Genomic DNA, 24,562 nt, shown 5'->3' with positions numbered 1-24,562 from the left:
CAAACAAAAAAAAGTCCAAAACCCTCAACAACAAGCAAGACTTGCGCGGCTTAAATGAGTGATAGGAGAAGGGTGACTTCCGAGAGAGAGAGAGGCGTGAATTGCCTAAATGAGGTAGGGGAGTCTTGGAGATAATAGAGAAAAAGATGCTAAGAAAAAAAAATTAGAATTTTTAAGCCTTATGAAACCGGTTCGGCTTTTAGGTGGTTCTTCACTTGGAATTGAGAGCCGAATTGGTTCCCAACTATTCTAATTCGGAATTGTGAACCGGATTTCGAAGCGATCCAATTTGATTCCCAAGTAAAAGCGATCTTATTGCACAACCCTACTAATTGCAAATATATGACTCAACCTGACGGGAAACAACGTGTCTGGCTAGAGCTCTTTAGCTCGAGAACATGTGTACATTGTTCGAACCCCCCCGCACAAAATTGTCCGGACTTAACCCGGCCCACCCTTAATCATTGGAAAATTACCGTTGGAACTCAGCCCAGCTTTCACCAAAGCCCTTGGTAAGGCGAACGGCCCAATCAACAACTCTCTCTCTCCACTGGCCCAATAAAACTCGGACTATCTTACAATTTCTCTTTCTGTTTTTTTCCCCTTCGGTAATAGGCTTTTCTTCTCTCTCTCTCTCGTGCAATATGAAGACTTTTCTTCAGCATTGCTCCTCTTACATGGCTGGAAGTTCAAACTCGTCTCTGGCATAGCTCCTTTGGTTTTCAAACGCTACAAATGCTATCACTGGACGCCTTTAGTTTTTCGTGGCCTTTGGTACCAAAGCATACCAAATAAAAAAAAAAAAATTTTTCTTTTTATATATAAGCGTAACAGAGTAAACATAACAAATGATTCGTGACGAAAAAGTTTGATCATCTTTGTCCATTTTTTTGCAGTGCTTGGGGTGGGGCCTTGTGTAGTGAGGTGGCCTCACCACAACATGAGGTCATTAACTCTAGGTAGTAAATCAAAAGCTTTCAACTTTGTAAATCACATTAGTCAAAAGTGAAATGTCATTTTCAGTAAATCTTCATTTTCCAAAAGGAAAATGAAATATTTTAGGTAGGATAGTGCAGTTATTATTGGTACCATCATCTATTTTATTGCATACAACATTCATCAAGGTAAATATTAGTTGTTTTTCATGAACATAAGTAGTTTATCTATGTAAAAGCTACTTAATCTTGATATACGTATAATGAGATTTACCTTGATTGGATGAGGTTTTATCAAATAAGGTTCCCACTAATTATCATAAACATAAATTGTTATCGATAAATGCAAGTTGCTCTTTGGAGACGCCAGTTGTTTAAGCTTTACACAAGTTAGTTCTTAAATACAATTTGTTGGGAAGTTTTATAAAAGCAGCTTCGATGGTAAATGCGAATTCGATCCTGATGCCAACTTACTTTTCATAAAAAGTAAGTTGTCTGCAGTAAAAACTACTAGTTCTTGGTAATTTAATGGTGGAAAGAATAATAATATCAAATAAGGTTGATCACCATTCTATTGTAAGCACAACCCGTTTGCGGTAATGCAAGTTGTTCTTGCCCCCCCCCCGCCCCAACAAAAAAAAAGTCCTTAGTTAATGAAAGTTTTTTTTTTTTTAGATACTTTCCTCTTTAAGGGTTTTTTTTTTTTCTTTCTGTATTTCGGTAGACCGACTCTCAATTTGTTCAACAAAGCGAAAATCATTTTTACCATGAATTCGAATTTATTACTATTGGTAAGTTGCTTTCCCACTTTTTTAATCAAGAAATAGCCATATTTACTATTTTTTTGGTCAAATCCATATTTACTATATGTTTAGGCTTTGTTTATTTAGCAGAAAATAAATGATTCAGAGAAATTTTTTTTAAATGATTATTTGTACTGCTTAAAAAAATTAATAGATGAAAAATATTTTCATTGTATGCAAAAATAATTAAATATAAATTGTTGTCGATAAGGAAATCATTTTTCATAGACCGTTTATGTCAAGCAATGCAAGCAATTATTTTTAAGAATTATTTTTTAGATCACTTATTTCTCATGAAAGAAACGCACTTTGGACGTTTTTATCGAGGAAAATGTTGTTTTTCTATGAAGCCAGCTAATTAGGAGGCAACTTGATTAACCGAACCTTGTAAAAGAGGCAACTAATTCATCAGGTATAAGGATGGAGAACACAAGCCTCTTGTCATTTTATTTAGGGTTAATACCATGAAAAACCCTAAACCGGTATACTTTCGACAATTTTACCCAAAGTAAATTTTTTACCATAGAAAATCTCAAACTATTATATCTATGATAAATTTATCCTCTGTTAGTTTTTATTAAATTTTATTTTCAAATTGCCGAGTTTAATGACATGTGATAGTTAATGGATTTATCAATTTGGTATTTTACCCTCTTTTTATTATAAATGTACCGATTTTGGGTTTTTTGTAGTATTAATCAATTTTAATGAAAATAATGAATGGTGAATTTATTACAGATGTATCTTTGGGTTTTTATGGTTGTAAATATATTAATTTATATTTTTTGTGGTTAAAAAATTAATTTTTCATGTTTTTTGTGATATCAAACCTTTTTTTTTTGTTCGGTGATATCAAACCATTTATTCAATGGTCAAAGATGGAACCTCACCATGCGTTGGGTGGGTCCGCCTTAAGTGGGGCCTAGCTCCCCTTAATGAAACGAGAGGAGGTCAAGAAGTCAAAAAAAAGAAAGGAAAAAAATCATGAAAAACCCTAAACTTTGCCCAAACACTTTTTTTTTACAAAAAAAAGTTGAACTTACGTCGTGCGATACATTTACCCTAAACTATAGGGCATTTTAGTCTTTTTACTTTTAATTTTTTTTCTTTTTTTTTCTTCCTTCTCTCTTCCTTCCGCCGGCCATGGTGGAGTGAAGCCGGCGTCTGGCAAGAGTTGCCCTTGTCGGCGTCAGGCAAGGGTCCCCCGCCGGGCTGGCTAGGGCGGCCCTCGCTAGCGTTGAGCGGGGGCGGCCCTCGATTGGGTCGGGCGAGGGCCTCCTCTCACCCTTGTCCAAATCTAGCAAGGGCACCTCTCAATCGAGTTCGGCGAGGGCATCCCTTGCCAGGCCCTCGCCTCACGCCGATGAGGGCGGCCCTAGCCAGCCCAAGCGAGGGCGACCCTCACCCAACATCGGTGAGGACAACCCTGGCCGGATGCCGGCTTCCCTCCGCCATGGCCAGCGAGAGGAAAGAAGAAGAAAAAAGGAAAAAAAAAGAAAAAGACAAAAATGCCCTTGATGGAGTAAATGTATTACAGTTTGAAAAGTTTGGGGTTTTTCACGTTACAAAAAAAGGTTTAAGGTAAATTTGTTATTTTGGGCAAAGTTTGGGGTTTTTGATGGTCTTTTCCCAAAAAAGAATGGCATGAGAGAGAATTGCTTTGTGCGAGAGGTGCGCCCAAGAGGGGAGAGAAAAGGGTGAGAGAGAGAGAGATTAACATGGATAAAAGGGCCTGCGACTTCTGGTTCCAATTCCAAGGCCAAGTCTTGTTGGAATTGGCTCGAGTAAGTTGTTCGTAAGACCAAAGACTACAACTCGATCAATTTTGATTATTGAGAATTTTTCTTGAATTCTTCAATCGTGGTTAGAATTTTCTTACTCTATTTACATTAATTCACATTTGTAGTGATAAAATGCGGTTGTATTATCGATATAGAGTATCTAATGTGTTTGTAGAGAAGAATACTTTATGTATCTAACTATTTTTAGATTTAGTGGAAGTTTTTTGACCCTTCGTGGTTTTCCCTCATTGGATTTTCCATGTAAAATCTTGGTGCCATTGTTACACTTGTCTTCTTATTGCAAGGTTGTATTGCTAGGCCATTTAATATCGGGAGAGATATTGATCTTGAATTAGGTTAATTCTTAGAAAATTGTTGCCCCATGTCTCCCTAACACCATGTGGGGGTCGAACCATAGAAGGCGTTGCTTGAGAATCTCAGTTCATCCAGTAAACATCATTCGACATGGTCTCAAGCACCTTGACTGATCGCAACGTGCTTCCGACGGAGAATTTCAACAGGATACTCAAGGTGGAACTACATATACCGTAATAATATTAATAACAACCGGAAAATCACACCCTGCACTTAAGTTGTCTTTGAGACGACATCATGATCAACGAAACCAGGACTCTTGTGTCTTGTTACAAGCGGCCGTGGAGGCCACGAGTCCCGTTCAACTCTCCATGTCCCTTCATTCTTGCAGACCGTGGCTTATACCACATACCAAGGACCGCGAGAAATTATCATGCGGAAGATGTCACTCACGTGTTAAAAAATGGCGATGCCCTATTGAATCTCGCTTGAAGTACGGGTTCTCGTACGGTTAATGGACTATAGTTAACGACCCTTTATTCAAAGAATCTCTGTCCATTACCCTTGATGACCTCCTGCATTTTGGTTTGAATATACCTAAATAATTTTTTAAATTGACTCCGTTCATCCCGTTAACCACGAAACAGAGTATACCCGAAATTGCGCTCCCCCAACGCACGACTGCAGAAGAAGGAAAAAGGGAGAATTCTAGAGGTGGAGTTCCAGAAGAGGGAAACCTTGATACACGCCAACTCAGAAAAAGTCCGGAGTTCGCGCCCACCACGCGCAGAATTTCCATGGCATTACGAGTCGTACCTCTTCTCCTCCACCTTCTTCTTCCTCCTCAGTCCATCCCGCAAAATTACGGAAATAAATACTCAGTCAAACTCTCTCTCTCTCTCTGAGAGAATTCAAAGAAACGCGTTCGTCAGTCCCTCCCCTCGCAGACCATTCAACCCTAGAAGAAGCTTCACCCTCAGAGACCCTCCTCCAAAAGTCTTCCTCCTCATCTTCTTCTCCTCTCACGTCCGTCTATCGTTCCTCCAGTTATTTTAAATACCAACGAGAACGACAGGACAAGATCCGATTTTTCCACCGTAGTTTCCGCGAATCGAAAAAACCAAGAAACAACAACAAGCAAGCAAGCAGTCCCACATATATAAGACCCGTGCTCTGTTTTCGTCCCCCCACATCAGGAAAATAACCCAGAGCAAGCATCGATCGTTCTTCATGGATTTCTTCACCAAAACGATGGCGGTCAAGCTCCGGAGCCACCTCGGCAAGTACCTCATCCCCGGCGCCAGCATCGGCGAGCCCGTCCGGCAGAAACGCGGCGCCGAGCGCTCGCGGGCCTCGACGTGGGTGGTCGAGCGGGTGGAGGGGAGAAGCCACGTCGTCCGCCTCAGGAGCTGCCACGGCGGGTACCTGGCCGCCACCGAGGAGCCGTTCCTGATGGGGATGACGGGGAACAAGGTGGCGGTCGCGCCGCCGGTGGGCGTCGGCGAGCTCGACCAATGGAACACGGAGTGGGAGCCGGTCAGGAACGGGTTTCAGGTGCAGCTGAAGTCGTGGTGCGGGAAGTACCTGAGGGCCAACGGCGGGACCCCGCCGTGGAGGAACAGCGTGACGCACGACGAGCCGTACACGGGGAGCACGAAAAAGTGGATACTGTGGGACGTGGAGGCGGAGGGGGAGGCGGAGTTGGCGTCGGAGGAAGGGGGGCTGGAGAAGTACCTGACGTCCATGTCGAGCCTGTCGTCGGTGGCGGAGGACGCGCTGAGCGTTTTCGCGGAGAACGGCGGGTCGCCCAGAAGGTCTGACCTATCGAACTTGTCCTACGAGCACGATCAGGTGAGCCTCGTCGTCAACACCAAAAAAAAAAATTTTAAAAAAAATCACGAAATTCATTTAAACTTACAAATTGCATAGCACACGGCAATGTGACTGCTAAATTAGTCCTTCCAATTATGGAAAATTCGATCAATTCACGTTACTCACTTTGCATGATATAGGAATTCTTTATAGTAACGAAAATTGAGCCACGTAACATGTAAATATCATCAGCACTTACGAGGTGTTTATCGAACAATCATTGTACTGATTACCTGCTAAAAAATTGCATTTATACTATTTGGAAAATGTCGTTTACATCACTCTCAATTGTCTACATCTATTTCTACGGACATAAAATCACTCATTTAGTAATCATTTGCTTTGTACTACTCTAATTACACGCTCTCTATCTGCCGCACGCAAACAAAGCATGCTTAGGGATCTAGTGTGTCGATGTGGGAAAACATGTATTGTTAACAAGATTATGTCAAACAAAAGGACAAGTATCTTGTCATGAAAGATCCCAATAAGCAGATATAAGGAAAAAACGAATCAAAAGAAAATCTAGCTCTAGCGTAATATTTATGCAATTGCACCTCGCACGCTCGTATAATATTCTATATTCGTAGCTAATTGCGTCTCATTAATATTATTATCGAAGTCAAAATGAGGAGATAAGGTAATGACGTTAGCTTGTTTTTGCCCCCGCGTGCCATCTCTCCGGCGACTCTAGACTTCGGGATCGAGAGCGTACGTTGGCATGCTTCGAACGCAGCTTCGTGTATTTCGACAGGCCGAGCGTCCTTAATCAAGTTTAGTTAATGATCTTTTAATTTTATTAGCCGCTCCTCGTGATATTTTTAGTAAGTTCTGACTTTAGGCATGGACAGTACCAATCCAATGAAATACTAAAAAAAACTTGCTGTCGTCGTCTTGAAGTGGAGAGGACCCCGTCCCCGTTCGCTTACTAGTTCTGCTTCTCTTCCTTACACAGCTCTCATCACACCACAGCTCCAACAAGCACCGCTCCGGAATGGACTTCTTCCGCCAGGCCAAGGCGGTCCGCCTCCGGAGCCACCACCACAAGTACCTCTACGCCAACGAGGACGAGGAGTCTGTCTCACAGGACCGGAAGGGATCCTCCAACAAAGCCAAGTGGACCGTCGAGTTTGTGAACACTTCCGGCTACGGGAACGACTGCCTTTTTATCAGGCTCAAGAGCTGCTACGGACGCTACCTCACCGCGTCCAACAAGCCCTTCATGCTCGGCATCTCCGGCTGCAAGGTCCTGCAGATGCAGACCGGGCGGCTCGACTCGTCGGTCGAGTGGGAGCCGATCCGAGAGGGGAACCGGATCAAGCTCCGGACGCGGTACGGGAATTTCCTGAAGGCTAATAAGGGCTTGCCGCCGATGAGGGATTCGGTGACGCACGATATCCCCCAGAGGACCTCAACGCAGGATTGGATACTCTGGGAAGTCGACATCGTGGAGATCGAGGTTGATTCTCCAAGCGCTAGCGATCAGCCGAGTCGAGCACAGCCTGTCGACCGCAATATGGATATATCGATGGCGTCACAGAACAGCTTCTCTTCTTCAGTTTCGGAGACTTCTGGGAACCTTTCCAGGCAAGAGGTGTGCAACTCTACCCAGATTCATAACTCTCCCCAGTGGTTTTGTTTTCCAGATCATGAAACTAAACATGATATCACTTTTCGCTGACTAAGCAGCACCCGTGTAATGGTTTTGTACTTTTCCTTTCTCTTTCACAGTCGAGCGATTCATTAGTGGCTCCGCCGCCTCCACCAGCTGCATCGCCATCCCCACCCCGTGTGACTGAGGGCAGGATTGTATACTACCACATAGCCGATGAGAACGGTGAAGTGGTGGGAGAGGACATGGAAGGCTACTGCCTCAATAAGTTCAAGGGGAATACCGTCGAGGAGCTGAGTCGCAAACTGTCGGAAGAGACTGGAATCGACAGCCTCACCGTGTGTTCTCACAATCCATTGAATGGGAAGCTCTTCCCTCTTCGCCTTCGCCTTCCTCCTAACATCATCATGAACGTTGTCGTTGTCCCGTCGTTCTCATCAGGTAAAGACTAAGAGTGCTCTCTTCTGCAACATCTTTTTGCCAAAAAGGATCGTTTCAGTTCTCTATTACGTTTGAGCTAATGAATTCTAGCAAGTTGCACACATTTCTCAAATTCAATCTTCCATCAGATGCAGAAAGTCCCCAAACAGAATTAGAAATGATTGGCCAAGTTTTTGGTGGAGAGTTGGTGCGGGTAGTTAATTGAAACAGTAGATGCGTTTCAATTTATAGTGCCCTAATCTCATTATCAAGTGAATGCAGTAACTGATGAGGCCATGGCTTGTGCACTAATTCTAAGTTTTAGGTAACCGTTGACTTCACAGCGACACCACTTGCACATAGACTGCAACTAATTTGGACCAACTTTTGAATTTCTAGCTCTTCTCTGTTCTGTTTATGGTGTCTCGTCATGTCCTCACTGTACTCAATGCTCTGTAGCTTTTCCTTCTGAAGCTAATACCAAGATTACCTCACCACATTCCTTTCTCTTTGGTGTGTTTTCACTGGCCTCAGACTTCACAGATCAAGGAATCCTATAGCATTGCATCGAGGTGGGCATCTCAGTTTTGTCAGGCACAAACCCAGTTAAGCATTGCATATTCTGATCCCAGCCCTAGGCTGATATACAGCACCTAGGAATCCTGAGATTCCTGCGTTTTGTGCTTCACCAGTGTTTTTCGAGTTTTCTGCTCCTGGGGAGCTCCGTTTTGGTGTGTTTAATTTATTCTTGGCTCTTCAGCATTTACAATGAGTTTTCCGATTAATCGTCCCCGCAAGCGGGAGATGTATAATCATAAAGCTCATGGTCATTGTTTCTTCCACTCTCTCCCTGTTTGTTTGTACGTGAGGACATTATGGTTCTTCTGTATATTCTCCTATACCAGCCAAGCAGAATGATTGACTTGTACATTTCATCTTAATGAAAATACCCTTACAAAGCAATCAGGTATCTTGGAATGCAAATATGTAATATCAAAGCAAAAAGTTTACGAATTCAAAGCTTCAGAGGCACCATAAGGTTTTCTCCTTTATGTTGCTAATTTCTCTAATTTAGCTGCTTATTAAGAAATTTAAGGGCGATTCTGAACTGGAGAAAGGGCCTTAACTAGATTTTTGCGCATGGAGCTCGAAGGCACTACAGAGACATAGGGCTCCACATTACAAGAACAGCAATATGTCTGTCCCTACGACTCCTGGGCGACTTGAGATAATCCAGTTTTAGTTAATAGTTACATACGAATCACTACATGACTTGATTCACAATTTCAAAAAGAAATAGTCATGGACACTGAAGTCGCAGAGAAAAAATATCTGCGCTTTTTGCTAGAAAGTATGTATTCTCAGTAGTTCACGATATCAAGGAGAATGCAAAAACCAAGAATCTAGTATAAAAATACTTGCTATAACAAAATTCATATACCTGAACTGGAGAATTAAGTAGTGAAATATAACGCGCACAACCCATCAAAAGACTTGACTGATGCTGCATCTGCATAGAGGCCGGGATGCAGATGATCAGGTGGTTGTAATGAAAATGGGAATCCTGCCACGTAAAAACTTATTTACAGTTCCTATCAAATTGGACTTGAGATGAATTGCAACCAATGGACCCACTTTCATTGCAATATTGGAGGTCCAGCAACAGATTATCAGTTGAGAGGAACATGTTGCCATTTCTATATGTGCAAATTTTCTTGTTTGAGAATGTTCCCAGCAATTACACTTTTCAACAGAGAAACATTCAACAAAACAATTTTAAAATGCTACTGTAGCGTTGACCATCACCAATAGTCCATGCAAGAACAGCAGCCATGCTTGAAGTGATGAAATCGAGTACGGTCTCTCACAATAATCTCCACATTATAAATCTTGGAGATTAATTTCGTGACCTTGTGACAGTCATTGCAGACTCGAAGATTTTTAAACACGCGAATAGGAGTGCCCTGTTTCCTGTTTAATAATCCAAATGCAATGGCAAGTCTCTCGCTATGCAACCTGAGAGACTGCTCCTTCTCCTCACTATGCTCATCATTGATCATAGATGCTTGTGAGACATCGGGTACATAGCCGGCTGACTCTAATTTCTCTTCTACTTCCTTCAAGGCTTGGTATATATCTTCAGTTTGAGGATGCGTTATGTCCCCAGCAAAAAACTCATGGGACACACCATATATTTCCACTAAACTGCACCCTGGCTCTTTTGTTACACCTCTATCAGTCATTAATTTTCTAATCAATGCAACATCGTCCCACCTGCTAGCCGATGCATAAACCTTAGATAAAAGCACATAAACACCACTACAAGAATCCCCTCCAGATGCGAGGATCTGCTTAGCCACTTCTTCGCTCAGCTCAACTCTTGCATTTGTCTTACAACACGCATCCAGAATACTCCTCCATATTACGGGGTCCGGCTTAAATGGCATAGTAGACACAAGATCTAGTGCCTCATCAATAAGCCCAGCACGAGCTAGAAGATCAACCAAGCATCCATAGTGCTCTAATTGTGGTTCAATACTATACTCATTTATCATCTTATCAAAGTTGCTACGGCCTTCATCAACCATTCCTTTGTGATTACAAGCACTCAGAACACCAACAAACGTTACAGAATTCGGCATTAATCCTTCTTCCATAACCATCTGGGCAAAGTAATCCAACGCTGTTTCGGCCTGCCCATGCATAGCAAATCCTAAAATCATGGAATTCCAAGAATTCACGTTGTGCTTCTCCATCCTCCGAAATATCTGCTCAGCCATCCCCAATGAGCCGCACCTGCAATACATGTCCACCAATGAAGATTTGACGAGAATATCATCAACCACATCCTTATCACACTTCCTCAATATGTAAGCATGAGCCCACATCCCTAGAGACAAAGAACCCAGACCAGCACAAGCACTCAAAATGCTCTGCATGGTGTACCCATCCGGCTCAAACAACTTCTGCATCTCATGGAACAGTCCCATCGCAGCACTGAACTCACCAAACCGAACCAAGGCATCGATCACGGCATTCCACGAAACCGCAGTCCTCTCAGGCATTTTCTCGAACACCTTCTTCGCATCCTCCAACACCCCGCAGGATGCATAAAAATGGACCAAACTGTTGTTGACATAAACATCCGGCCCCAAACCACGTTTCAAAACCTGGGCATGCACCTGTTTCCCTTCCGACAGAGCGAACAGATACGCGCACGCCTTGAGAGCGAACGGGAACGTGTACTGATCCGGAGAAACACTCCCGTCCTCCAACATCCCGCGCAGCAGCGATACGGTCTCCTCCTTGCGGTCGCCGCTCTGCGCGCAGGCCCGTATGAGAGCGTTCCACATGAACGCGTTCGGGTTCTCGACTTGCCGGAACACCCGGCGAGCGTAGTCGATGCTCAGCGAGGACGAGGCGTGGAGGATTCTGCTGTGGAGGAAGTGGGCCTGCGGGTCGTGGGCCGTTGCCGCCGCGGTGCGCAGGGCTCGAGCGTGGATTTGCTTGAGATGGGATATGTCCGAGCAGTCGTTCACCAGCTGAAGAAGACGAAGGTGATGGTGATGAGGGTCGTCGGCGCGATCGGGTTTGGTCGGGACGGCGAGAGAGCTCGGAGGGGGCTGAGGCGAGATTGCGAAAGCCATGGTCCCGCGCTCCCGACAGAGGTTGTCCGAATCTGTGCAATATAGATAGAAATATCACCCCTTACAATTATAGTGAAAGTTGAAAATAAAATATAATAATATAATTTACATGATAATTGAATTAAAAAAAACTGGCAAAAATCTTCAATTGATCAACTCGTGATGCTCTGCTTGATATGTTATCTTCACGGTGAGCTATTGAAGATTCTGAACTGTTGTCATTCGAATTTTTACTTATTGATTTGTTATTTCAATAGCTTTTGTCGGCTAGCAGAGTGCAATATTTGGATATTTGCTTCATCGGAAAAGTTTTTGGCACCAAATCTCAGCCCATAAATGGTGTCGTGACTCTTTGATACCAAGTTTATTCCCAACAAATCCTTTGTCCAATACAACCAAAATCATTTAAAATTTCATATTACAACAACTAATAGAGGACATAATATAAGGAAAAATAGCAATCATACTAAGAAATTAGCATATTTTCATTGTAAATCTATCATTTGACACGAACTAATACACTTTATGCTAGCACAAACCATCCAACTTCCACTAACCAAATCAAACCGGTTTGCTTTTCTTTTCTTTTCTTTTTCAAGATGTGTTTGCTTTAGAAAATGGTAGATTGTGTACAAATCCTTTGTACTTTGGTGTTTTATCTAGTGATATGTATCCTTTCGATTTGAGTGCGCTAGTATTTGTCACCATTCCATTGAGAATCAAATCCTTTCCTATTAGTTTCAAAATGGATTTGTTATCAGCAAAATTCATGTTAAAGGAATTTAGTATACTTTTTAAGAGATATATAAAATATTTTCCACATATCTTGTGATTGTGCATATGATTTTTCATGTAGCCGATTGTGATCGTACTTGATTTGGTTACCTTAGATAATCATCTAACAATAGCACGAAATTTTTGCTAATTGGGCTGGCCTGAACATATGGCTCCTCTCTGAGTCCTGATTCAATAAGCCCAACAATCCCAACAGGCATGCGGTCTGTCTAGTAAAGGGATCAAGGGTTGGACCGGTGAGTACCAAGTCCGGGGTTCGATTCCTTTGAGCTCTGCACACGCATGTATATAGAAGAGATGAGCGAGATAAAGATAAAATAAAATAAAATAAAATAAGCCCATCAATAAGATCTAGCATTGGAACCACGTTTACGCTTATAACTCGACGAGGCCTCTTCAAGAAATACAAGTTAACGATAATTGAAAACCTTCGATTAAGACATCATGCTCCCGTGACATGAGAATCCAACGGTCTTGCTGACTCAGCTTAACTAAATCTGACATGCTTAACCTGGTAATTGCTTACCGTATCCAATGGTAAACTTTCGTCCTTATTCTAATTAAAAAATTGTTTCAAACGGATTTTTTTTTCCCTTTTTTGCGATCATGAGTTCATTGATTTATTGAACATGTAATATTTCGTTAAATTTGAGGCGTTAGAAAGTTGTTCGTTTGTTCTTTTGTCTAATAACTGATTTCGATGAAAGCCAAAATCTAGCTAGTTGCGGATTTTTTCACGTTCAATTTTATATTCATTCACTGGAATTGTTATTATTATTCTTATTATTTTTTGAAGCATGGTTCACGGGTAATATTAATAACTTTCTTCTCATAAAACAATAATAAAATTGTAGCCTTGATCTTTTCCTTTCCTTTTTTTCTTTTTTTAACCTTTTTTTTCAGTCTTTATGGTTTTAAAATTGGAAGGAACAAACGAAATAGGGTCCCGAATATTGTTTTATACTATTTTGAAGAAAAAAGTAAATTGTTCTCTACAATATAAATACAAAAATAATAAGATAAGAGAAACTTTTGAATCAACCAAGATACGAGAGTAGCTACTCACAGGTTATTGGATTTCCTTTTAAAGGTGATATTAAATAACACTACGTGCTTAACAAAGTTGAAGGCTAAATTTGGTAAGCTTAAATAGAAATGGTATGTTTTATCAAAAAAAGAACGTGGAAAATAGCACAAAGCTTCAACTATTTCACATTGAGAAATGATTGCATGATAGTTTTTAACATACTATGAAAATAAAAATCTATTATGGATCACAAAAAATTAAATCACAAATAATTATAAATTATTATTAGACTTATTTTTCAAGAATTTGTGACTTATAATAAATTATTATTGTTACAAACTTACAGTACCCTGGCTACTATTATGCTAGCAAAACCCTTTTCACATTTTGTTCTACAGCTAAATTTGGAAACTGAAAGTGAGATGGATATACAAGCCCATTCTCCATGAATTATCTCCATCATGTTCTTTGACTTAAACTTTGTGGAGATGAAGCTCATGTGGTATTATTTCGTCAACTTGGAACTTCAGGCAAAAGATATGATGAACCACTTTCTTGATCCAGGAAAAATAGCACATAGAATATGATTGGATCGCAAGCTCTCACCCTTTATGCAACAATTTTAGTACTAGAATGTGGTGTTATAGGAATGCAAAGTAACATGATTAGACTATTCCAGTTCCTTTTCAAGCAGTTTAACTGGCCATACAAGATTTCATGGAATATTCAAATATGTTTAGGAATAGACTTGAATCAAGCAAGGAACTAGATTCTACCGGGATGAGGACAAACTCTTGGATTCCTCCATCAAAGCAAAAGTTGAAATTTAATGTAGATGGCATGTGGAAGCACGACAAAAGGGCCATAGGTATTAATTACACGATTGAATAGAGGCTCAGTGGTCCAATCGTGGACAAGACAAGAAAGATGGAACTTGCCAAAATAAGTGGAAGAAGCTACACCTCTTCTTCTCGCATGCAAAGCTACTCAATCCCTCAGCATTCACGAAGCGGTCCTTGGGAGCGATTGCAAGATGTCCTTGATGTATTCATCCTTCCATCTAGATCTCATGTTTCCTACTTAGCAACGATCCAGATGGAATTTGAAGTGGCACGGTAGAACCGCTCATGTTTTTTTTTTTTTGGGTATTGGAGGAGCAGAACTGCGTAGGCCGGCCGCGCCGTAAACCCCAAATGACACTTGCAGCGGGAGGGACCCACCACCCCGAGTCACACTTAATACACCTAGCGCCTCCCCGGGTTTTGAACCCTTCACCCTTGAGGATCGTTGAGGATCGGAGCCTTATCCAGGTGGAGCCACCGCGCCGGTGGCGTGAACCGCTCATGTTGTTATTCATAAGCTTGCAAATTGGGCTTTTCGTCATTTAAGAATCGGGTTGTCTTTTTTTTTTTTTAATGGTCAAGTTAAAAACAGTGTTAATGGACTTTTCTTTAATATATCATCTTAACGTAGGCGCTAATTCCTTCTCATGATACTTGGACTCATTCGATGGAATGGAGGCTTCACGAACTGCGCAAGATTCAATCAAACAATTTCACTTCCTCGCGTGCCTGCCTATTAATCTCCATGTTAATTAGCCACTGGAAAAAGCTTCCCTTATTTACAAAAATATTCTTATTAAATATATCGAAGTGACTGAGCAACCGGACTTCTATAGTTTGTCGAAACCATCTTTGTTCGACCGTGCTTTTCTCTTTAATGAATTTCGCAAGAGTGTGCTCTTTTCTTTTTTTATATCAAATTCAGGGCATGACCGCAGAGCCTCGGCGACTTGAGGCCTACGGAACACCTGTAGATCTCATGAACTAGTTAAGGCTTTGACCCAAAACAGCCTCAAAGGGATCCGTATTAACGACCTTTAGGCCTATGGATCACCTTGCATTTAATGTACACATGTTGCGATATCATGACTCAATAGTTATTACGTTATGCTTGTTGCGCACGTGTATCATACCACGTGGCACAATCACAAAAGTTCATACCGAGGTAGAATGATGTATTAGATCACATTAAAGTCAGGTATAATTGAGTACATTCAAACGGTTGCATCACATGGCTTGAGACATATGCTCATATAAGGATGATATAGTGTCACGAACCTTTTTCGGATGTATTTTTGGTGGGATTAATATCATGCAAAGCACATCTCCTGTAGTTACATATTATGAGTGCCTTGTAATCACATTAAAAAAGTTTCCTGAAAAGTAAATAACATCATTCTCTCTCTCTATATATGTGCACGTGTGCGAGCCCTCTCCATGAGCTTTGCTCCACAAAGTATAAGTCAAAGAACATGATGTAGATAATTCATGGAGAATGGGCTTGTGTATCCATCTTACTTTCAATCACATTAAAAAGTATATATATATGCGCGCGCATGTCCAATAAGTAATAATTAATAGATAAATCGATTATCAATGATAAGTGAAGTTACCAAACTGGATGAGAGGAGGTGACAGAAACATTGTTTTTTTTTTTATATATATATATACCTTAATATCTTAAATATATGATATAGGAAATTCCGTTTTAGAATATGATGTTATCTAATATTCAAGATATTGTATAACTTTCCAAGTATGCCTTCACATTGCTTCTTGACTATGGTTCCACTAGATGACCCGCCATTGATTGGTCTAATGCATTCTTCCGTATTTTTATTCCAAAATATAAAACATTTGATCTATTCAATAGGCTTTTAATGTTTTAATGAGTTTGTTAAATACAACGGATCAAATTATTCATCTTTTGCTATATAAATAAAAAATTCACAATTTTTGAAGGATTAAGCAAAATCATTTTGTCACAAATTCATGACTCATCAAACAATGGAAATAAATCGCTGATAAAAGTAAAAAAGTTCAAAATCATTTTCTTATTCGAAATCTTTTACTAGGGTTGTTTTAGGATATGAACCTGTCACTATTTAGCATTGAAAAATTGAAACACGATATTTATAAAATAAACGATCCAGAATATTTGTGGGGCAGAAACAAAACAACTGAAGTCGCTTAGAAATATGAGACTTGCTTTGTTTTATATAGTTATACCAATACAATTGCATATCTAATGGTAGCAACACATGGTTATTTTAATTCCACGCGTACGAACTACGGCCATGCAAAAACTAGGCATATTTAATGCAAAGCCTAAGATGGAATTTACTACTCATTTTCCGGCTCAATCATACGATAAATCTCGCGTTTCCAAAAAGCATCGGCGGCTTGAGAATGAATGCGACGCACTCCGTCCGAAAATTCGCACGGAAACTTCCGCATCCAGCACTGAAATCAACGAAATTCCCCGGCTTGTTTTCTACAAAAAATAAAAGATAAAATAATAAGCATTTTTTACTAACCGTCCCCGATATGCACGAGCCCAATTATATATTCGAACTAATTTATTTAAAAAAAGAAAGCGATAGCCCATATCATGAATACGAAAGCGACTCACGATATTTATAATTAGCTTAATTTACTAAACCCAAAATAGAAAATAAAAATAAAAACCCCCCTAAACGACGGTGGAGTCGGCCGAGGAACGTGAGCAAAACGACATCGTAACCTACGACGATGCGACCAAAGGAAGCCGGAGACTGTGGGCCCGGGAACAGATTCTTGGATCTGAACTTAATTTAATTTAATTTAATAAAATCAGTTCCTTAGTTTAATGACCGAGTCCAGCTCATGCTACTCGACTGCACGTTCTCTAATTTTATTATTTTTTTCTTTTTTTAATTCCTGAAATTGCGCGCTTTCAGTTTTAGCAGCCTGTCACCGTACAACTAACACCGCTTGCTTCTCCCCCTTCCCTCTTCGCTTTGTGTTATTTAATTTTTTTCATTTTATTTTTTTGGCTTTCATGTGCGTTTGTTATTTCTGCATGTTCGATATAACAGGAAAAAAAAAGGGCTTTTGTGATTGATGGATTATGCCTGTGCATTTCTTAATTGATTAGCCGATCTTTATATAATTGAAAATTTTCTATTAGATTGAATTGACACATAAATAATTCACTTTATTATTCATGAAATATGAGTGATATTTTCATTTTTCGAAGATGAACAATGAAATTTAAGATATTAGATGTTTCACGATTAATAAGATATGCAAATGACGTGATATTTTAGGAGCACATGAAAATCTCTATAAATTCATTCCGTGTTTTCACATTTTTGCACAGATTGGTCAAGTAATAAGCAAAGAATCATAAAAAAGATAGTCATTTCCTTTTCAACGATGATTTAAGGTAATTAGTATGCCTCATTATTATCATATAAATACATATTTATATACACACATACATTCTCATGTAAATATCACGAAAAGGATCCAAAACATAAATATGGCAATACTTTAGCGAAATGATAATATATTCAACCGTTACCTTTCCCGACCACAATAAAAAAAAAATAGAAATATTGATGATGTTGAAAATAAAATGAAACCGAAAGAATATTACTATCGACGTATTGTTGGAAGGATCCAAATAATTCAACAAAAGATCGATGATAAATATTTGATTAAATTAGTAGGGATTTAATTATGATACAGCTCAAAGGAAATACGAAAAGAATCAAATTTGTAGTTTCTTAAAATAAGAAAAGAAAAATTGTCCAAAAAAAAAAAAAAGAAAAGAAAAGAGATACCTTACCAAAAAAGAAAAGAAAAGAGAGAGTAAAACGAAAATAAGAAAGGAAAATAGCAGTGACGCGAGGCTTCTCCATGGAGTGGCTGTTACGGAAACATCATCTCCAACATGGAAAAAGTATCCTGAGGCGCGTATCAAACGCAAAGATTTGCTGCGTCTTAACCGCGTTTTTGCGCTCCGCTTCCAAGCCCGAGTTGACTCCCGGCCGACTCGCCGTTTGTCCTCCCCTCACTCCCTCCTCACCTCCCCCCCACCTCGCCCCAACTCGTTCACTGACTCGGTCCAACGACCTCGCCGCAAACCCGCCGTCGCGGCACCGCATGAGTTCCCGACTCCACGGTTGCCGCCGCCGCCGTCTCCGTCGCTCGCCGGCCCCGATTTAAATCTCGCGCCGGGCCGAGTTTCGATAATCTGCTGACAATCCCGAAATCGTTTCCACTTCAGGGCGGTGCCTGGCTCAGATCATGGGCGTCGATTACTACAACGTGCTCAAAGTGAACCGGGGCGCGACCGACGAGGATCTCCGGAAGGCGTACAAGCGGCTGGCCATGAAGTGGCACCCCGACAAGAACCCGATCAACCACAAGGAGGCCGAGGCCAAGTTCAAGCTCATCTCGGAGGCGTACGACGTGCTCAGCGATCCGCAGAAGCGGCAGATCTACGACCTCTACGGGGAGGAGGCGCTCAAGTCGGCCGACTTCCAGCCCGCCACCCCGGCCTCCGGGAGGGCGCGCTCCAACTCGTCGTTCCGGTTCGATCCGCGCGACGCCGACGCCGACGCCGACTTATTCGACAATTTCTTCGGCGGATCGCCCGGAGGAGGGGGAGGCCTCGGCGGGGCGAGCAAGGCTAGGGTTTTCGGGGAGAGTGTCGAGAGGAACGGGAACAGAGAGGCGAGGCGGGATCTGCCGGAGAAGAAGAAGCCCCCGCCTGTGGAGAGCAAGCTGGTTTGCAGCTTGGAGGAGCTTTACAAGGGTGGAAGGAGGAAGATGAGGATTTCGCGGGTTGTTCATGATGAATTTGGGTAAGTTCTTGCTAGTTACTTGCCATCTTTTCACTTTGCGTAGCGGCTGTGATGATTCTTCGTCTTTATTGGCATTGCTTCTCATGACGTCATGATTTGCTGTCTGCTAGCTTGGCAGATGTTTCAATTTCGATATGCAATTCTTGTTTGCGGTTCCTACTGATGAATTGAGAGAAAGAGTCGAGACGCTTTTCTAGTTTATGATAATCCGCATTGACTTTGGTAATTGCCTAATTGGATCTAACTGCCCAGGCCAGGGGTTTGTCTTAAAAGAAAATAAGACTACCTTTTTCTGTGTGAATTTTTTGAATGATGTGGGTGAATTGACAGTGTGGTAAACTTTGAAAAGTTTCTAATCCAGTCTGCTCCTTTGAAGATATGCAATCAGTCGCTCGCAGATATTGAACAAAGTCATCACATCTTTCCCTTGACTGATTTGTTATTGGGTTGCTTATCCTTCAGAGTTTCTAGCTCTCTGATGTCAGGACAATGACTTTTAGTGGGGACTGAACACATACGATGAAGAGAGCGACTGAGCGAGTCCTGTGAATTACATTACAGTCAAGTATTTGACGTGGAGCTAATAATTCTCTGTAGAATGTCAATTTTAAAGTCAAATTGAAATTTGCAGCCATTGCTAAACTCCATAGCATATTCTTTTGAACTGTTGCCCCCCCAGTTCATTTACTGTCCAATTAATGTTAAGTCTCCAGTGTAGTTGTGTCAATCAGAGTTGTGGATGGTCCAGTCAAATGAGCTGTCTGATTACCTTTGTAGATAGTTTCACGATATTTAGCCATTTCTTGCCTACAGATTGCTTTTATCTGTCACTGCTGCTTAATTTTTTTTTTTTTTTGTCAAATGGAAGGAATCTTTGCCCTGTGGTTGGTGAAAATTTTCTTTCTGCCTTTCTATTTTTAGTTGAATCAAGCTGAACTGGTCTTCTAGACACATATACCAATATTCCAACTACAAGACTCGGCAGTGAGGGAAACTAGAGTAACAGGATTTCATTTTTATTTGGTCCCCTTGATTGCACACTTTCCACTATGGTTCCTGCTAATTTTAGTTTCTCCTTTTTACATGTACAGTATATTTGGACCAGAACACATCATTTTTGGTTGATATTTGCATTTTCCAGTTCCATTCTATTTCTGTCCATGCGTAGGTTAATAAAGCCCACCATGTAGACCTACCTGACCTTTGAAAAGCAATCCATGAGATGGTGCAGTTCAGTTTGTCAACTCAACACATACATAAGTCTGCTTTTACTTTCCGATTATACTAAGTCGAAACATATGCTGAAGTAGGGACAGTCAAGTATTTTAGATACTTTTAGTTTCGGTGTCTAAATGAACATGTGGGACCTCAATTGATATGCTATGACTTTACATGGATCAGTTTTAGTTTAGTTTCATATATGGCTTGATTAGGACATGACCTATGTACTTTTAGAATTTATGAACCTTGGGAAGTAACTTAAGGTTCTCTTCCCTGAATTATTTTCTTTGAGCAGAAATCAGACAATTTACAGAACTTTGTCTTAGGATTGCCCTCTGCATCTCTGCTGTGTGTGGAAATTCAGGGATATGCTCTCTTTTTTTCCTGATATCTGACACATTTTTCCACAGAAATCCAAAATCAGTTGAAGAAACCTTGAAGATAGATATCAAACCTGGGTGGAAAAAGGGAACGAAGATTACTTTTCCTGAGAAAGGCAACCATGAACCCGGTACCATACCGGCAGATCTAATATTCGTCATAGAGGAGAAGCCGCATGATGTTTTCAAGAGGGAGGGCAGTGATTTGGTGGTCAGCCAGAAAGTGACGTTACTGGAAGCTCTTACCGGGAAGACTCTTGATTTAATGACCTTGGATGGGAGGAATCTCATCATCCCGGTAACAGAAATAATCAGACCCGGTTTTGAGGTTTCGATCGCGAACGAGGGAATGCCCGTTTCGAAGGATCCTAGCAAGAAGGGGAATTTGAAAATCCAGTTTGACATCACGTTCCCACTGACTCTCTCTGCAGAGCAGAAATCCGACTTGACAAGGGTATTAGGAGGAGCTCAAAGCTAGTTATGTTTTCCAGCTATGGCAGTGAGACTTCATTAACACTGATTGATACAGTAAGTTCAGTTGACTGTACATATATCATGACGAGCAGATGCTGTGCATAGTAGGGTTTTGAAGGTTGCCGATGGCGTTGGTATTGTTTTAAGGCGTAACAGGATGATGAATCTTGGCTCTTCTCCTGGCGTCTATGAGATGCATGGATAAAATTCTGTACAATACTAATAATAGATTATTATTTGGAAGCCCTTTTGTTCTCAGTCTTTGAAAATTGACTCTCCTGTCATTTCTTTTCAATACGCTTGTGACACCTTTCTGTCATTTCTTTTCAATACGCTTGTGACACCTTACCGCACAGTTCAGTCTGTAATGCTCAGGTTGGGTAATTTCCATTTTTCCTCGTTCTTAGTTTTATTGATTTTGACATGCCCATGAACTGTGGTACCAAGAGCTAGATGGTATTTGGACGATCCATATGTGGTGCGCCTCTATAACTCAACAAGACGAAATTAGATGCACACGAACATGGCTGGATTTGCCCCAACATAGCAATGCCTAACAAGTTTTGCGACAACGTCGACTTTTGAGCGGCAAGCACACCTAGGAACAGACGCTTCACGTACTGTTCGCCCAATGGAATTTATTTGCTCTGGCCTATGCGTGGTTAGAAAATCAAACCAAACACCCACAGTCGTGGAGAGGAGAGCAGATCACACGGTATAGGGAGCAAAAGAACAAGGAAAGACCAAGAAGCGAAAGTGGCCTAGGCCCCTATAGTCCTAATTCCAATCTCTTCATTTTTGGATCCTGTGTCGGGGCCCGAAGGCTTTTGTCGTGATACGATGCGGCAGAAGACAGGCTCTGGGATTGCAGTGTACGGTAGCTTGATGGGCCTATTCAACAATGGCTTCCTCCTATCTTCTCGGCCATGAACATCGATTCTATTGCTAACTGTAAACGGATCCAGCTTGAATTTGTATGGGTTACCTTTGCTCCAAATTGTTGGATTGGGGCTTGGGCTCTGGCTTTTAAGACATGCGATTTTGCGACCATCAACTCGCAGACGATTTTCCTGTGAAAATCGTACCAAAAGTGAATTCGTCCATGCAAAGACGCTCTTGCTTTTGTACTCCATCCAAGGTGCACGGACGGAACGGATGAGCGTGACGGCCTTCCTGTTTTTCTTCCTTTTTACCGTCGATCTCTCTCTCTCATCATCATTTTCGTAAGGAAAAATAAATAAAGCGTACACTTTTTCTCGCATGGACTATGAACAGCGATGTGTTCGAGAAATGGATAGGGCGCATTTACCGTGTGGCGAGAATTTTTTTTTTTTTTTTAAAAGTAAAATACATAGTTGTGTTGTTTTCACTGCGGTTGCTTGATAGAATGGGAATCCAAAAGCAATCGCTAACATTAAAATGGGAAAAATTGTTGAAAAAAATACTAAATATATCACAATTTTACCATTTTAATTTTAATTTTTTTTAATTTTGTTAATTGAGTCATAAATCTTTTCACAATTTGTCAATTGAGTTTAAACCAATTTTAGTAAGAAATCTTTAATGTGAACACCGGTCGCTCTACATGGCACAATCGATGTTCGGTATTGATGTAGATAATTTATACATATTTTAAATTTTATGAATTTATTATTATTTCATATTTCTTTCTTTTCCTTTTTTTTTTCAAGCTTGACGAGGGTGCCAACCCTCACTGGTCACAGGCGATGACCAACCAACCCTAGCCAAGGGCTATGAGGCCCTCACTATCTATGGAGGAGGTGAGGACTACAACCCTTGCCAAATCTAATACAAAAAAAGGGAAAATAAATAAAGAAAAAGAAAGGAAAAGAATAAAAAATAATTCAAAAAATTTTTAAAAAATTATCTACGCTAACTAACTGAGCATTTTACGTGATGTTGCAAGCGTTTTTCATTAGCGATTTTTTACTTAAATTGACCAGATGCATTTACTCGCTAAAGTTGAAAAATTTATAACCGAATTGATAAAAATGTGATAAGTTTTATAACTTGTCAAAAAAATTTGGGTTAATACCCTAAAAAATCCAAAAATGGTACATTTGTGACAAATTTACCCCAAACTATCATTTTGACCATGAAAACCCCAAAACTGATAAATTTGTGACAAATTTACCTTGGCTGATTATAAAAAACCCTAAACTGGTACATTTATGACAAATTTATCCCAAATTAATTTATTCGACTGCAAAAAACCCTAAATTGATGAATTTGTGACAAATATACCATCTGCTAAATTGAATTAATACCACAAAAAAATCATAAAAATTGTAAACTATGACAAACGGAGCGTAAAATCCTAAGTTGGTATACCGGTTAACTATCACGTGTCATTTAACTTATAACGAAAACTAACATAATGTAAATTTGTCACAAGTGTACCAGTTTTGGGTAAATTTGTCAAAAGTATACCAGTTTGGGGTTTTTGGTGGTCAAAAATAGTTTGGGGTAGAATTTATTGTCACAATGTGGGTTTGGAATTTTTCGGGGTATTAACCCAAAAAATTCCCCATTGAAAGGGTATGCGGACTCGGTCAAACAGCTCAAACTCTGAAAGACACAAAACCATCATCCTTTGGGATGAGATTCTCCATAAGCTTACTTATGTTTGTGTCCGGCGGGTAGAACCGCCCCACATTTTCGACACATACAATTATACAAATTGGCCCAATAGCGACGGCTTGTTTTCACACGCACTTTATAGAGTTTTCAATGTCGCGGTGGACCATGTCCTCTGCGCATCGTGCGCAGGCGAATCCTTCGTGATCAGAGAAAAGATTTCCCCCTGCAATTTCGACGGTGATGAGCGGCTTTTGAAGTAGTGGAGGAGGCGGCGGGGGATTGAGGACGTGGCCTGATTATGGTACGAGAGGTGGGTGGAATGGTTTCGAAATAATGTGAAACGTGGAACATGAACGAGACATGCTGCCCAACGGACGACCCATCACGACGCCACTCATCATGAAGAGGGTATGGCCAAGTATGCATCGGCCGCTCGATGGAAACGGCCGGTGGAAAGTGGGGGGATCGGTGATGTTGATCGCCAATGAAAGCAAAATTGGAGTTCCCCTTTTGTCCTCTTTTTGTTCCTTGGGAGGATTTTTTATTGTGATGTGAGCAAGTGGTCCACTTTCCCCAATGGTACCAATTTTATTGCAAGAGTTTCGGTTTCTTAGAGCTCGATAGTTAGAGAGATTTTATCTGAACAACAGTGCTTTTTATGAATTCATATCTTAACATGCATCTTGATTCTCTTCATTTGACATTGCAATTTTCTCTTGATCTATGGCGTCTCCTGGTGACTTCATGTTGTTAAAACCCGTTGAATTTGGAATAGTCGATGATTTGTAGAAATTCTTTAATTAGAATTTATCCAGTGGTTTAAGTTATTTGGTGGAGCGCGTGATGTATTTCCCACGTTATCTTTGAGTTATTGCTCTATTCACTGGTAAGCGGGGATGGAGCACGGAAATGATTGTGGTAATCCAAAAGGCATGATTCTTACACTCACATTAAAAGGACTATATCGTCCAACTTAGTCTATTA

General features: G+C 40.8%; 3 protein-coding genes across 3 annotated transcripts; 2 read left to right on the top strand and 1 right to left on the bottom strand.

Annotated features, from left to right (window-relative positions):
* Nucleotides 1-4,918: 4,918 nt before the first annotated feature.
* LOC104433594 lies at nucleotides 4,919-8,666 on the top strand. The gene is made up of 4 exons (XM_010046394.3): nucleotides 4,919-5,685; nucleotides 6,662-7,300; nucleotides 7,438-7,759; nucleotides 8,273-8,666. The coding sequence occupies exons 1-4, from the start codon at nucleotides 5,065-5,067 to the stop codon at nucleotides 8,296-8,298; spliced, it is 1,608 nt and encodes a 535-aa protein (XP_010044696.1). The 5' UTR covers nucleotides 4,919-5,064; the 3' UTR covers nucleotides 8,299-8,666.
* A 270-nt stretch (nucleotides 8,667-8,936) lies between these two features.
* Nucleotides 8,937-11,411, bottom strand: LOC104433593 (pentatricopeptide repeat-containing protein At1g59720, chloroplastic/mitochondrial). The gene has a single exon (XM_010046393.3). The coding sequence runs from the start codon at nucleotides 11,383-11,385 to the stop codon at nucleotides 9,541-9,543; it is 1,845 nt and encodes a 614-aa protein (XP_010044695.2). The 5' UTR covers nucleotides 11,386-11,411; the 3' UTR covers nucleotides 8,937-9,540.
* Nucleotides 11,412-18,051: 6,640 nt separating this feature from the next.
* LOC104433595 (dnaJ homolog subfamily B member 4) lies at nucleotides 18,052-21,246 on the top strand. Its single transcript, XM_010046395.3, has 2 exons — nucleotides 18,052-18,902; nucleotides 20,534-21,246. The coding sequence occupies exons 1-2, from the start codon at nucleotides 18,343-18,345 to the stop codon at nucleotides 20,979-20,981; spliced, it is 1,008 nt and encodes a 335-aa protein (XP_010044697.1). The 5' UTR covers nucleotides 18,052-18,342; the 3' UTR covers nucleotides 20,982-21,246.
* Nucleotides 21,247-24,562: the final 3,316 nt, after the last annotated feature.

Source organism: Eucalyptus grandis, chromosome 2 (genome assembly GCF_016545825.1).
Source record: "Eucalyptus grandis isolate ANBG69807.140 chromosome 2, ASM1654582v1, whole genome shotgun sequence".
NCBI classification, from domain to species: Eukaryota; Viridiplantae; Streptophyta; class Magnoliopsida; order Myrtales; family Myrtaceae; genus Eucalyptus; species Eucalyptus grandis.
This window is presented reverse-complemented; position numbering and strand designations above follow the sequence as displayed.